General features: G+C 30.9%; 1 protein-coding gene across 2 annotated transcripts in view; it reads left to right on the forward strand.

Moving 5' to 3' along the window:
- Vps13a (vacuolar protein sorting 13 homolog A) overlaps positions 1-16424 on the forward strand; it is a 259461-nt gene that overhangs the window by 73648 nt on the left and 169389 nt on the right. For both annotated transcript variants that reach the window (XM_076846072.2, XM_076846073.2), the window contains exons 20-23: positions 1080-1216; positions 3073-3205; positions 5696-5813; positions 9582-9720. In XM_076846072.2, coding sequence (XP_076702187.1) covers positions 1080-1216; positions 3073-3205; positions 5696-5813; positions 9582-9720 — 527 coding nt within the window. The remainder of the gene's footprint in view (positions 1-1079; positions 1217-3072; positions 3206-5695; positions 5814-9581; positions 9721-16424) is intronic.

Consider the following 16424-nt stretch of genomic DNA (forward strand, 5'->3'; position numbering starts at 1 on the left):
CTACTCTGAAAAAAAAAATGTTCAGTTAAACTATAGATATTATTGACTGCAGTATGAGGGTTTATTTTTTTATTATAATAGTTTAGTTTCTTATTATTTATAATTCACATTGAAAATACCTAGTCCTCACAATCATTTTTATGATAGTTTTCTTCCCTGCCTTCCTTCTTGTCATTGTGAAGTAAGGTGCCTTTTTATTTAGGTAGCAGATCTCTTGAAATTTTATAAATCAAAACATCTTTTTTTTTTCACAAAAACAGATTTGATGGCTTTTTAAAGAATTTATTTATATAAAGGAGGGGTTCCTATCTGATGGAGTCGTTAATAATTTATTTGATTTAAAAGTTGATGCTGGGGCTGGGATTGTGGCCCAGTGGTAGTGCACCTGCCTAGGATGGGTGAGGCTCTGAGTTCGATCCTCAGCATCACATGAAAACAAGTCAACAACAAATAAATAAAGGTTAAATTAAAAAAAAAAAAAAGCTGATGCTGGACTCCAGCACTAAAGTAGATTAATTTGGCTTACTAATCACATGCAAGTGAGTGAATTAAAATTTTTTGAACAATATCTAAGGAATGTGGAACCCTGGTTTGTTGCCTTTTCTGGTTTACATATGATTTTATTAAAGATGATTTAATGATCCAGCAGTTTTCATCCTTTCAGAGTAAAATCATCAAGATCAAGTACCATTGTTTAACTGTATTAAATTTATGAGTTGGAATGACTGCATACAGATTCTAATAGTAACCGTGAAAAAATGTTACATATCACTTAAATTTTTTTTTTTTAGGTCAGTATCTTTCTCCCCAGTTTTAGCCAAATTGAATGTGTGGGCTAAAAAACATTGTTTTTTTTTTTTGAAATTGCTCTAATTTTATACTCAGATTTAATTAGTGTTCACATTAACCAACATATAATTTGCATTTATTTTGGAAATATTTTGCTCAAGATTATTTTAAAATCAGTACTACTTTCATATTATTTTAAGATTATGCTATCAATTTGTATGTTTAGTGATTCTGTATTTCTTAAGTAATTTCTGAGAAGTATTCATTTCAAAGATTTAAATTTTCTACAGGTCTTTTGTATATTATTGAAACACAGAAAGTTCTTGACCTCAGAATTAACTTGAAGGCTTCATACATTATTATCCCACAAGATGGAATTTTTACTCCTACATCTAATCTACTACTTTTGGATCTTGGTCATCTAAAGGTACATAATAATAATATTTGATTCATGATATAGCATTTAGGGTAATTTGAATCTTGTTTTTTAGGCCATTTGATTGGCTTACTGATTTTTAGATTTGTGGTAGATACTAGTATTCGAGAAATCTTCCTTTCTGGTAAAGAAAGTGCAGTGTCATTTAATTAGGTGTTCCCGCCCTCCTTCTAAAAGAAAAATAACCAATTGAACTCTTAAGGGCAGGAGTAAACTGAAAAATTATATTTGTAGAATTTGAGTTGTACTTGAAAAGTTTATTTTCTTTTCTGTTCAATCTTTACTTGATTAATTAAAGTAAAATAGAGGGAATTCTGGAGATAATCAAATATATCTTTATTCTTTTGAAATTTTTGTGTATAATACTGATATTTTAATTATATATAAATATTGACATTTTTTACCAAAGTTATTTTCTTTTTCTTCCAATTATGAACTTTTTTCTTCTCAAATAGTAAATAAAGAACAATTATTTTTGACTTTTTTTTTTAAAAGAGAGAGACAGAGAGAGAGAGACAGAGAGTTTTAATATTTATTTTTTAGTTATCGCCGGACACAAAATCTTTGTTTCTATGTGGTGCTGAGGATCGAACCCAGGCCGCACGCATGCCAGGCGAGCATGCTACCGCTTGAGCCACAGCCCCAGCCCCTATTTTTGACTTTTGAGATCTGTGCTGTGCTACCCATTAGATACATTTGATTAAGTTAAAATTAAACAAAAATTCAGTTCTTTAGTGACATATTAGTCATATTTAAGAGTTTTGAAGTCAGAAGTGACCAGTGGCTTGTGTTGAACAACATAAAAGTTCTATTAAACAGCCCTGCTCTAAATCATTAAGGGTAGAGAAATACCAGTAACAATTTAAAGGTCTAAGAGAGATGAAAAATGTTAGAATTGATTTCTTTTGGCTACCTAACAAGTATGTGCCTTTCCTTAATATTGGCGGTTTCTTTTATTGATTGATTATACTCTGCACTGGGAACATATGTAGACATTCACTGGCTTTATATTTATAATAAGCTTATATAGCTAATTATTCACATTTTAATTTGGTTATTGAATTGTTTCAAGGGCAATATGGTACAGTTGGAAGAGCATAAGGTCAGGAGTTAAGTTTTGTGACATTTGGTAATTCACTTAACCTGTTACCCAAAATTCATTACATTTCAAAGTTAATAATTTTTGACTGTTTATTTCACATGAGATATATAAAATAGAAGAAAAACTGTTTATATGTGTGTGTTTATGTTTAAATATGTACACACACAGATATCTATCTATACCTATTTATTTATTCATCAGTGAGTGAAAGAATAAGATCTTTGAGTGATTCCTGGAATATTAAGTGAAAAGAATTTCATGTCAAGAAAAGGGAGAATACAGTATAACATCTTTGGAGTCACAAAAATGGCAAAGTTGGGTCTTAAGTTTCACCATCCTAATATTAAATCCTAGACTCTTATTGCTATAAAACTATCTAAATATCTGTCTTTGTATAATGGAAACGTTTTATAAGCTAAATTTATCTCTGGGTTGATCTGGCTCTCAGTGAGGAGTCTTATCAGATTTTAAGTATTTGTAGATGTATTATTTCTAGTACTGTCTTGGTTTTCCTCTTTTAATATAAGTAATGGGAAATATAACTTAACATGTAAAAATTTACCTTATGTCCTGTCCTCATTCTATGTCTTACGAATAATGACTTTTCTAATAGCATTACAATATGTGTCTGCATGTGAGTTTCTTTTCCTATTAAATTTTTACATTATAGGTCTGAAAGATAAAAACTTTATACTTATATTTTGAAATATTTTGCATAGTCTAAACTTTTAAAATTAACTTCAAGGTGGCAAGTAAAATTCGTTCGGAATTACCAGATGTGAAACAAGGTGGGCCCAACCTTGAAGAAATTATGCAAAGAGCTTATGATTCCTTTGATATTAACCTTACAAGCATACAACTACTTTATAGTAGAGTAGGTAAGTATAAAATGCGTTATTGATTTATTTTGCTGAAAGTAATTTAATTAGGTTTTTATATACTTTGTCTAAAGACATTCTTCATAATTTTTGAATTAGAAGTAATAGTATATATTGCCTAAAGGTGTTCAGGGCAGCCTCCAGCAACAAATGTCATTAGTGCCAAGGTTGAGAAATCCTGATCCATATCAGAATTTCTAACCTTGGACCAAAGATTGGCACATATTGCTAATGATATGTGTACATATTTTTTATATACACATATTTATTTTTTAAATTTTAAATTTATTTTTCTTGCCGTATTGGGGATGGAGCCCAGAGTTTTGCAAATGGTAGTCTAGAACTCGACCACTGAGACTCACTCTTAACCCTGTTGATGATAGTCGTGTTCACAGTTGGATAATCAGAAGAGGCAAAGAGGTTCTCTGATAGCCTAGACTATAGATAGCCAAACAAAGCCTGAGGAGGTTCACTCTCCTGGGCATCTGTATCCCAATCATTGTGGTATACAGTCATGCATCAGTGGTCAAGTTCATTTTTTAGATGAAGACAACTAGAAGTTTATTTGACAACAAAGTCAAAAGTCTATAAATGCCTTTTCAGAGAATAAATTATGGCATTTGGTATGTTTGAATGGACATTTTGGTCATAGGTTTTTAAAGTCTATGAGCCATACTTAATATTTAAGATACTAAAATGGTTAAAATTTTAAAAATCCATTATTACTGTGAAGATTATTAATTCTTTTTGATTAATTGTTCTCAAATAATTGAATCCCTTTTTTTGAACATTTTTTTTTGATATGGTGTTAACTTTATATAATTGTCATAGAATCCCTTGAAAAATTCTGAAATATATGCTTCTAAATATCACATTTTTATCTATCTCAATACTGGTGGTAGAATTTTAAAAATTATAATGAAGCCCATTTTACTACTTATCTCCATGAGTGTAACATTTCCTTGGCTGGTTTTTCAAGATAAGAAGTTTATCTGACTTATAGAGTAATTAGTTGCAAATGAGGTAGTTTGTGTGAAAATACATTGAGATCACATTCATCTTATTTTTTTGTGTGTGTAGGGCTGGGAATTGAATGTTGAGTCTTAGGAATGCTAGACAAGTATTCCACCTTCAAACTACACCCCTAGCCCTAAATAAAATTTTAAAGTTATTTCTTTCTGATTATAAATGTCTACTTTAGAAAATCTGGATGATTCAGAAAACAAAAAGAACCATCCTTTGTCTTATTGCTTAGACATGAGCTCTGTTGGTACTTTTAGTGTTTTCTTTTTAAATATTTATTCTTAAGCTTTAGGTGGATACAATAAATTTAGTTTACATTTATGTGGTGCTGAGGATTGAACCCCGTGCCTTGTGCATGCTAGGCGAGCACTCTACCACTGAGCCACAACTCTAGCCCCTCTTTTAGTGTTTTTTACAACATATGTGTCCACGAATGTATTGGATATGCTGTGTAATGTTAATGTGTGTAGGTATTTGTGATTTTTAAGGCAGCTTTATATAGTTTTTAAAATCCAAATAATTCTTTTACTTTACCAATAATTTTTGGTAACTGGAATTTATGATTTTTATTGGCTGTGTTGTGTTCTAAGGCTATTCTGTAAGTTATTTAATTGTTCCCTTACTGAAAATTAAGGCTGTAACACTGCAGTGAGCATAGCTTGAGGGTCATGTTTGTAGACCTGGGTATGAATTTCAGATTTATTATTAGCCCCTTGACTTTAAGAAATTTTGTAAGCTCTTAGCCTCAGTTTTATAAAATGGGATAATTTTAAACCATGAGGAGAATTAAAGTTTATATATTACCTACAACAATGCTAGTTATAAATCTTGAGTAAATGGTAACATTTATCAGTTACTATTAAATAAATTTATTGTCTTTTCCATTATGGCCTCATACCCATGTAATTCTGGGGGTATAATATCTGGCTTTATGGTGATTGTCAATTAATACATAGTAGATTTGCTTTAAACTTCTGCTTTTTAAAAAGAATAAGTATTTTTTTTTCTAGTAGAACCTAAAAGAGAGTCTTTTGAAGAAAAAAAAGAAAGCAAAAAAGTGATAAAAGGGAAAAGAATTTGCCTGTTGATTGTGTATACCTGAGAATGGTATGGGATATTTTCTCATGTAGTGTGTGAATATAAGATATTAGATTTGCTTTTGTAATGTTAATGTGTGGAGGTATTTGTGATTTTTTAGGCATTTAATTATTCCCTTATTGAAAATTAAAGCTTGTAACATTGAGCATAGCTAGAGGGTCATGTTTGTAGAATTGGATATGAATTTCAGATTTATTACTAGCCTATTGACTTTAGAAAATTTGTAAGTTCTGTGCCTCAGCTTTATAAAATGGGATAATTGTAAACCATGGGGAGAATTAAAGTTTATATATTACCTATGGTAATTTTAGGTTTACTATGTTATTCAAATTATTTCAAGATTAAATATAAACTGTATTCTTTAATTAGGTGATAATTGGAAAGAAGCACGAAAACTCAATGTATCTACACAGCATATTTTGGTGCCCATGCACTTCAATGTGGAACTCTCTAAGGCCATGGTTTTCATGGATATAAAGATGCCCAAGTATGTATGAACTGTTTTATGCACTATGGAATTTTTCAGTGTTTCTTTAGTTAAGGAAATACCATTTTTATTGATTCTTTTTTTTTTGTGTGTGATAAAATATATGGTTAAACTAGTTTTAAGTGGATAGCTTACTTTTGTTGGTAAGCCTTAAGTTCCTTCATATGATTGTACCACCATTACCTACCATCTATCTCTAGAACTTTATCATTTTCCAGACCGAAAGTAAATACCCATTAAATAATAATGCCCCATTCTTCTCTTTCCTGACCTAAGCCCCTGACAACTGACATTCTATTTTGTCTTATGAATGTGGCTATAAGTGAAGTCATCAAATATTTTACCTTTTTTATCTGGATTACTTAAATTAGTATAAAGGGCTCAAATTTCATTCATGATGTGTATGGCCAATAGATCTGTAGTCCTCTACTTTTTTATTTATCTGGCTTATTGTCTGATTGTTCTGTCCATTATTGAAAATGGGAATTTAAGTCTCCTAATATTATTAGAGAGCTGTCTATTTCTCCCTGTTAATTCTATCAATGTTTGATTATATATTTTTGAGCTCTGATGACTGGTGTATATATTTTATAATTGTTATATCTTTTTGTTGACATGACTCCCAAATTTCATTATATAAATGTCCCTCTTTGTCCTTTGTTTGACTTGTAATCTGTTTTGATTTATTATAACTAATCCTTTTTTTCATTGGATAATTATTTGTATGGAATGTCTTTTGCATTCTTTCACTTTTGACCTATGTTTTTTCTGGACCTAGAGTCTCTTATACATAGCATACAGATGGATCTTATTGTTTTATTCATTCTGTTAACTTTATATATTTTGGGAAGTTGAGAACATTTATATGTAAATACTGATAGGGGATAATTTACTTTTGTTGGTAAGCCCTTTGTTATATCTTATAATAGCTTGTTTTCTTTCTCATTTCCTGTATTATTGCCTTTATGTTTAGTTGATATTTGTTGTGAAATGATTTTAATTCCACCTCATTTCTATTTTTTGTATGTTTTATAGGTACTTTCTTTGAGGTTACCATGGAGATGACATATAATATCCTAAAGTTATTACAATCTGTCTAAAATATATACCAATTTAATTTCAGTTGTATGAAAAAAAAGTTTCCTTCAGTTTGTTATTGATGGCACAATTTAAAATGTTATGTACTCTGTACCCATTAGCATAGATTTATAGTTATTTTTATGCAAATGTCTTTTAAATCCTATATAATATTATAAAATTGGAATTATAAACTAAAATTATAATAATATTTATGTTTGTTCATGTATTCATCTTTACTGTGATCTTTATAATTTTTTGTTAACTGAAGCTTGAGCCCAAGACTCAAAGTAGAAAAGTCTTTTGAACTAGACCAGACCATTTAGCTAGTTTTTTTCTTAAATAGTTTTATATTATAGTAGGCTATTTCATCTCTTCTTCATATCAGCATCATTTTTCTTTTTTTGTATGCATTCCTCCTTGGCCAGAACTATTTTAAAATTTTATCAAAGACTCATCCAACAACCTACCAAACAGTTTCAGAATAATTGTTACTAGTAAGTTAGCAAAAGAATGCTCAATTGTTTGTGCTTTATTAAGTATAGGAAGAATACAGGGGATTCGGGTTATCCTGATCTTTTCCGTATGGTATGTGGTGTGAACCTTGTTTTTACTTAAAAGGGGAGGCCTAAGAGACTCATCCCCTCCTCTCACCATTTTTTCCTATTTCTCTCTTTCCTTCTTTCTTTCTTTTTTTTTTTTTTTTTGCTTAATTTTAGTCCTCTTTTGGGATTTGAGATACCATCTACTCCAAGAAGCATTCTCTGACCATTCTCATACTTTTTTTTTTTTTGACTTTTAACTTACAGTGCCTCTTTTTGTTAGTAGACATTGTCCAGAGTCCTAAATCTTGTTCTTCTAGGCTTCCTTCTCTTATATAAATCAAAGTGTGTTTTAACTTGAGGTACAGGAATACCTGGAATTTTGGTTAAGTGAGAGAAGGAAAGACAGCCATTCCATATGTTCTCTTGCTTTTCATATTTCAGCTTTAGGTATGATTTGATTTTAGAGGTAAGGCTTAAATTCTTTCATTACTTCCCAGATGTCCCCCTGTCTTTTTGTAAAAATTTTCAGTCTGTGATAAAGAGCAAATATGTATATAATTTCCTTTTGTCAGCATAAGAATTTAAATTGATTTTTTCCAGGATAATTTACTTTTGTTTTTTCTTGGTAAATCCTGGATATTATAGGGTACCAGAAAAAAAAAAGGAGGAGATTGAGGGAAGAAAAGGGAAACTTATCTTGCTTTGGACTTGCTCTGTCAGTATATGATTAGAGAGAATATATCCTTGATATGGGGAATAGGTTAGCATAACAGGATTAAAAATAGCTGATTAAAATATCAAACATAATCACAGTTCCAAAATACCAATGATTTAAAAAGGTGAAATGTGAGAAGTTATTTGGGTTTTATTTGTAAGCTCTTGAGTAACATGATATGATTATTATGTAAAATACTGACACTCTACAAGTGTCAGCAACCTTTCTTTGAAGTTTGAACTAAATAAATTTTAAGGTACGTAAAAGGAACCCTGTTATTTGATAGGTAGAACTTTGGCACCTAGGATTGAACCCAGTGCCTCACACATGAGAGACAGGGGCTCTACCACCGAGCTGCTGCCCCAGTCCTATAGATTTATTTTTTTGTGGTGCTGAGGCTTGAACCCAGTGCCTCACAGGTGCTAGGCAAGCATTGCATCACTGAGTCATAACCCCAGCACCCCAGCCCCACATCTAGCATCTTGAGATTGTACAAATTGAATATTTTAAGAAAGTAAAGACTGTACATGCATCAGTTGGACTGATCCATAATATGTAACTAAGCTTTACTAGGATAAATGGAATTGATTATATATATATATTTATATATATATATATGCGCATGCTACTGAAGTAAAAGAAATCTTTTAAATTTTTGAAGAAACTCAAGATATATATTTCAGAAAGAAACTTTAGCAGTCACTATGCATAATTCAGAAAGGTAAGTTTTAGAGAAAAATACAGGGATCAAAATTGTGCATGAAAACTTTCCCTTGAGGTCTGTCTCTTTTTAAATTCTATGTCTTGTATCTGTAAGCAAAGTACACTGCCTAGGCCATTAAAAGCCTAATAAGATTTTTCAACTCTGGTTTTGAGTCATGGTTTTAGATATCTGATCTCATTGATGTGTTATTTGAACTTGCCATAGTTTCTTCATAGGAACCATATGGGAATTTACAATCAATAGGGAATAAAAATAGTTTATATACCTCATAAATTGAGGCCTACTTATGATAATATATACAAAACACTTCCTTAAATATCTGTCACATAATACACATGTGATAAATAGAAATTGCCATCTATACTTCGTAAATAGTAGAGAGGAAATAAATAGTAGAGAGGAAAACATTATTTCATTTTTTTCCTCTCTACTATTTACTTAGTAAATTTGTATTTACTAAGTAAATAGTACATTTTTATTTACTTAGTAAATAGTAGAGAGGAAATAAGTGAAATAATGTTAGGAAATAAGTTATCTCATCTAATAAGACCAGTTAATAAGCTAAGACAGAAATTAGTGATTTGTAGTGCTTAAAATCACATTTCATTATATTTGTATAATTTGAGGAATATATTCTTTCTTTTTAATTAATGTACTTAAATCAGAATGAGAGATCCTCTATAATCATTGTTATCTTTTTAAAACAGATTCAAGGTTTCTGGAGAGTTACCTCTTGTTTCTTTACGAATCTCTGATAAAAAACTGCAAGGGATTATGGAATTGGTGGAAAGCATTCCAAAACCTATATTTACAACTGATGTATCTGCCCCTGCCAAATCAATTCAGGTAATGTTTTCAGAATTAACAAAAGATTGAATGAAAAAGAAAGCTCACTAATAGTATTTGAAACTACTATAGGAATTTCAGATAAACAATTTACATTTCATTTGGAAAATAGACATTTTAAAATGTTGATGAAATGGTAAAAATTACAAATAGTTAAGGAAGTTATAAAATCTATTTGTCCTCACTTTGGTAGCCTCCAATCCTTCTCCCTAATGGTAATACTATTAATCCCTGTTTGTCTAGTTTTTCAAAAAGTGTTCATGGCATATCTTAGTGTGCATATACATGCAAACACACGTTTGTATAATCTTATATTCATACAATTTAAATAAATGTGATCATTATTCTTATTGTTACCATTATTATTATATATTTTACATACCTTAAGAGTTATTTTCATGTTAGCACCTTTTTCATGGTCATATAATATTGAATTATATAGATATGCCATCTTTTACGTAATATATTCAGTTTTGGTGGATATTCATTTGTATTGTTATGTATATTTACAATTTTGGAAAGTGCTGCCTTGAACTTTCTTGTATATATATTTGGTTATACTTTTATCCATAGGATGAATTTCTACAAGTGGGATTTTTTAGTAAAATAGTGTGTGAATTTTAAATTTTGATGAATTTTGCCAAATTTCCTTTCTAAATTGACTTTTAATTTATGATACTGCTAACAGTGAATGATGAATGTCTTTTTCTTTGCTTGCATTAATCTTGAATATCAGCAATCATTAACATTTTTTTCTAAGTGAAAAAGTGTTCTTTTGTTTTGATTTTCATTTCCTTATTAGTAAGATAGAACATATTTCCTAAGTTTAACTGACTTTGAATTTCTTTCTGGAAACACTGACTCATGTTTAGTGTACATTTTTTTTTTAGACTCTAGTTTGTCACTCAAAATTACTTTTCCATTTTGTTGTTTGTTTTTTGTGACACAGATACATTTTTTAAACCATATAAAACATATCTGTTTTTCCCTGTCAATGTAGTGCTAGGGATTGAACCCAGGACCTTGTGCATGCTGCACAAGTGCTGTATCACTGAGCCACATCCCCAGTCCTCCTTTTTTAAAAAAATATAGTCAAAATTAGTAGGTTTTTATTTCCCTTTATGATTTCTGGGTTTCGTATTATATATGTTTTCTCATTCCAAGATAATTTTAGAAAGAAAATATCCAATCATATTTTTCTTTGATAATTTCTTCAGAGGGCGTATGTTTGGACAAGTGGGCTATCTCCTTTGGAATATCAGTGAGTGAGGCTGCTGTAACCAGGATCCATGGGACAAGGCTGTGTTTAGGCTTTCCTTATTAAATATGAAAAAATAAGGTTTTTCTTTTAGTCATTCCTTTACTAGATTGAGAAATTATTCTTCCTAGTTGGTTGAACATTTATTTGGATAGATATTGCAATGACTTTTCTTTATCTGTTGAGTTGACCATATAGTTTGCTTCCTTAGTCTGTTAATATAACAAATTATGTTGATTATTAAACTAGATTTGCATTCTCAATATAAATCTGGTCTTTTCATTTTGTAGTATCCATTCTATGTATTTGGCACTTTGTTTTCGAATACAGGTTGAGTGACCTTTATCTGAGATATTTAAAATTTTGAAGCTTTTTGGATTTTGGAATATTCTCATATAAACTTTCCAATTGAGCATACCTAATCTAGACATCCCAAATTCACAGTGCTCCAAAATCTGAAACCTTGAGCATCTTGTCAGACTGCAAAGAGTTTAGGATTTCAGACCATTTTCAGATTTAGGATTTTCAGAATAGGGATTTTCAACTGTATGTATTAATCTCTTATCCCATATGCTTGGGACCATGAATATTTTGAATTTCAGATTTTTTTTTTATTTTGGAATATCTTCATGGACATAATAAGATATCTTTGTGACAGCACCCAAGTCTGAACATTTTTGTTTTACACACACAGGTTGAAGGTAATTTAGTACAATATTTTTAGTGTGCCTTTGATTTGACTATGTCACATTATATGAGATCAGCTGTGGAATTTTCCAGTAGTGGTATCATATCTGCAGTAAAAAAATTTCAGATTTTGAAGCATTTTAGATTTCAGATTTTCAGATTAGGAATGTTCAACCTGTAGTAGAGGATTTTTATAATTATGTTCACAAGGAATATTGATTTATACTTTTTATTTGTAACACCTCATATAATGTCAGGGTAATGCTGTTCTCATAAAAAGGGATAGGAAATGTTTCTTCTTCCTGTTTTTTTAGGGGAGAGTTTGTGTAGAATTTGCCAGTGAAGGCATCTATCTGTGCATGAACTTTCTTTCTTGCAACATTTAAAAAATTTACTTAATACAGAACTGTTTATGACATTTCTAGTGTGAACTTTAGAAGATTTTTATCCAGGAAGATACTTGTCCATTTCATCCAAATTGTTGAATATATGAACATAATATTGTTCCTAACATTGTTTTTTCTCTTTTTAATGACTTTGCTATCTGAAGTGTTAGCTCATTTTTCATTATCTTGGAATTTATAGTTTCTTTTCATTTTCTATCAATTCAATAAGTGGTTTGTTAGTTTTGTTTAATCTTTTTAAACGCCCAGCTTTGGTTCTTTGTTTTTGTTTTATTATTTTAAATTTCATTGATTTCTGATCTTTTATGATAAAAACCCATTCTTAGATTTGGGGCTTACTTACAAAACAGATAACTGCATGGATTTGGTTTTTTGACTGTAGATTCCTGACCTCTCCACTCTAATGTGATGTATCTTGGAGAATATTTCATTTGTACTTGAGAAGAAAGTGTCTTACTGTTGTTGCTGGTTGAAGATTTTTGTAATGATAGTACAACTTAAATGGATAGTATTTAGGCCTGGTATTGATTAGAAATCGTCATTTACTGCAGAAGAATATTGAATTTGTAATTTTAGATTTGTCTATTATTAATTTCTGTAGGTTTTACTTAGTGTATTTTGAAGTGATTTTGTGGGGTACATGTAAGTTTGGGATTGATTTTCTAACTTGATATAATGCCTCTCATGTCCTAGTGATATTCCTAGATTGATTTCTTCTTTTTAGTTATTATTCAAGTTTTCTTTCCTTTGCTTTAAAAAAGGAAAGGAAGTAAAATTCCTTTTATTACTTGACTTTTTGCAGTTGAAAAGAAATTAACACCATGTCGTCTGTGCATGAATTTTCTTTCTTGCAGTATTTGAAGTTAACATTATTGAACCATATAAAATAATGAAGTGTTGATAAACACTCTAAGACAGATAAAACTTCAAAAGTTTATGTTTGCTGAAGAGCGATGTTATATTTCAACATAACATTAAATTTACTTTCAAAGTGTTTCATTTAGTGACATTTCATATACTCATGTATTGCACAATATGTTCCAAAACAGTCTCATCGTCCCAAAAGAAGATCCAGTCATTCCCTATTCACTCCTCCACAAATCGGTGAGCTCATACCATATGTGGACTTTATGTTTGACTTTTTTCACTTAGCATAATCTCTCTGAAATTTATCTTGTCTTATAGTGTTTATCAATCCTTTATTGCTTTAAATGGTTGAGTAAAGGTAGAGTTCGGTTGTTTACCAATTCATCATCCATTAATGGATATTTGGGTTAATTTCTACTTTTTGACAATTGTGTATAGTGCTGCTATGAACTTTTGATTCCCTATTTTGAGGGTGTGGGTGTGTGTGTATATATATATACACACATACACATATATATTATATATAATATATAAAATGACATATATATATAAATGACTGAAATTGCTGGGTGATATTTTTAAAAATTAATTTATCTACTTGTTCTAATTAATTATACATGACAGCAGAATGCATTTCGATTCAGAATATACAAATGGAACACAATTTTTCATTTCTCAGGTTGTAGACAAAGTAGAGTCACACCATTTGTATTATCATACATTACCTAGGGTAATGATATCCATCTCATTCCACCATTTTTCTACCCCTGTGCCTCTTCCTTTCCCTCCCTCCCCTTTGCCCAATTCAAGGTTCTTCCATTCCTCCCATGCTCCCCCACCCTCCACCCCCATTATGGATCAGCATCTACTTATTGATAAAACATTCAGCCTTTGGTTTTTTGGGATTGGCTTATTTCACTTAGCTTAATATTCTCCAACTCCATCCATTTACATGCAAATGCCTTGATTTTATTATCTTTTAATGCTGAGTGATATTGCATTGTGTATAAATGCCACAGTTTCTTTATCCATTCATTTATTGAAGGATATCTAGGTTGGTTCCACAATTTAGCTATTATGAATTGTGCTGCTATAAACATTGATGTGGCTGTGTTACTTGTATTATGCTGTTTTTAAGTCCTTTGGGTATAAACCGAGGAGTGAGTGGGATAACTGGGTCAAATGATAGTTCCATTTCATGTTTTCTGAGGAATATCCATACCGCTTTTCAGATTGGATGCACCAGTTTGCAGTCTCACTGGCAATGTACGAGTGTGCCTTTTTCCCCACATCTTTGCCAACACTTCTTATTTCTCATATTCTTAAAAACTGGCTGGGTCATATTTTTACTTGTGTTCTTTTACAACGAGGCTAGGCTACCTGCATGGAGCTCCACAAATTTTTCCAAGTTAAATTTGTAGGAAAATATGTTGTATTCAAAGACACATTTGCAAGAATGTAGAAGAAACTTTGTTTCAAAAATTTCATCTTTGAGAGGCTCTGGGGTGAGGAACGCTTGTAAAAGAAAAGAGACAGCAAAATGGGACAAAAGGCTGGAAATACACATATGTATATTTAATTGACCTGAGTTTAGAGGGGCTGGGGCAGGGGACAGTCTTCATTCTTAGCTTCCTTGGCAACTCTCAGGCTGAGATGGGCAGCCCTTCACCCTTTACTCTCAGCATGAAGAAGTTTTCCTTTAGTTTAAAGGGGCCCTCCAATATCAGTCTGTTTTAGTGTGATAATTCTGTGTCAAAATTTTGGAGAAGTCACAAAGTTGCTTTCTTATAGCAGCTGTACATTTTTTGTATTCCTTCAGTTATTCCAACAGCTTTACACTTTCACATATTCTCAGGTATTCCAGCAATATTCAGGGGTTCCAGTTTTCTTAACATCCTTACCAACACTTGTTTTCTGTTTTTTTTTTTAATTACTTAATTAATTTAATTGGGGCTCTGAATTTCATTCTACTAATTACTAATAATGTTGAGATTCTTTTTGTTTCTTAGCTACTAATTTATTTTATATTCTTAGGGGAAGTATTTATTCAATCTTTTATTTTTGAATTGGGATGTTTTTATTGTTGAGTTCTTTGTATATGAATAATGGACTCTTGTCAATTATGTGACTTGCTAACATTTTCACCATTTTGTAAGTTTTCCTATTTGCTGAACAAAAGAAAAATTTTTGTTGTTTGTGCATATGCTGTCATCGATGAGATTGCACTGTCAAATCCAAAATTATGAAGATCTGTCTTCAAAGAATTTTATCCATTTAACTTTTACGTTGTTGATCCATTCTGAGTTAATATTTGTATGTGGTGGGAAGTAGGATTCCAACTTCATGCATTTCGTGAGGAAATCCATTTGTCTTGGGGCCATTATTTGAAGAAACTGTTCTTATCTTCTTTGAATAGACTTGGCATCATTGATAAAGATCAATGTACCATACTTTTATATATTTATTTTTGGGTTTGAGGGTATTAGTTTCATGGTTGCCTAGCATATGTGATGTGATCTTAGATTTAATCCCTAGCATAGGGAGGGATAAAGATTTATTTTTAGACAATCAGTTCTGTTTCATTGTTCAGTTTGGTATCTTTAATATCAGCACCTCATCATTTTGATTACTGTAGCTTTAAGTTTTGTTTTTTTTTTCTCTTTTGACATGGTGGTGGACATTGAATCTTGAACTTTCTACATGCTTTACCACTGAGATATATCCTAAGCACGTACTGTACCACCAAACTATGTCCTCAGACCTGTAATAAATTTAATATTGGTATTTGTAAGTCATACAGTTTTGCTCTTTATAAAAGTTTTTTTTTTTTCGTTATTTAGGTCTCTTGCAATTTTATGATTTTGAGGACTGTTTTTTTTTAATTTCTGTGATAAAATGACATTAGAATTATGAAAAAGGTTGTATTGAATCTGAAAATCACTGTGAATAATGCTGCTATGTTAAAATATTAAGACTTCCAATCCATGAATGCAGAATGCCTTGTCATTTTATTCAAATCTTTGCTTTCTTTGAGCAATGTATTGTTTGTTTTGTTTTTATTTACAAGTTTTTCACTACCTTGGTTATGTTCCTAGATATTTTACTCTTTTGCTGTTGTAAATGGAATCATTTTTTTAATTTCCATTTTGAGTTGTGATGTATCTAAACACAACTGAATTTGTACATGAATCTCATACCCTTTGGAAAAAAACATTCAACTTTGTTGAAATCTTTATTTCTAGTAGTTAGTGTGTAATTCTGTGGGGTTTTTGATGTGTAGAATCATAGCCTCTGCAAATAGTAGTAGTTTTACTTCTACCCTGTAAGTTTGAATTGCCTTTATTCTTTTTTTTTTTGGATAATTGTTTTGTCTAAAACTCCAGAACAGAGCTGGGATTGTGGCTCAGCAGTAGAGCGCTCGCCTAGCATGGGCGAGATCCAGCTTCAATTCTTAGCACCACATTAAAATAAAGGCATTGTGTTGTGTC

The sequence above is a fragment of the Callospermophilus lateralis genome, chromosome 2 (assembly GCF_048772815.1).
Source record: "Callospermophilus lateralis isolate mCalLat2 chromosome 2, mCalLat2.hap1, whole genome shotgun sequence".
Classification (NCBI taxonomy): Eukaryota; Metazoa; Chordata; class Mammalia; order Rodentia; family Sciuridae; genus Callospermophilus; species Callospermophilus lateralis.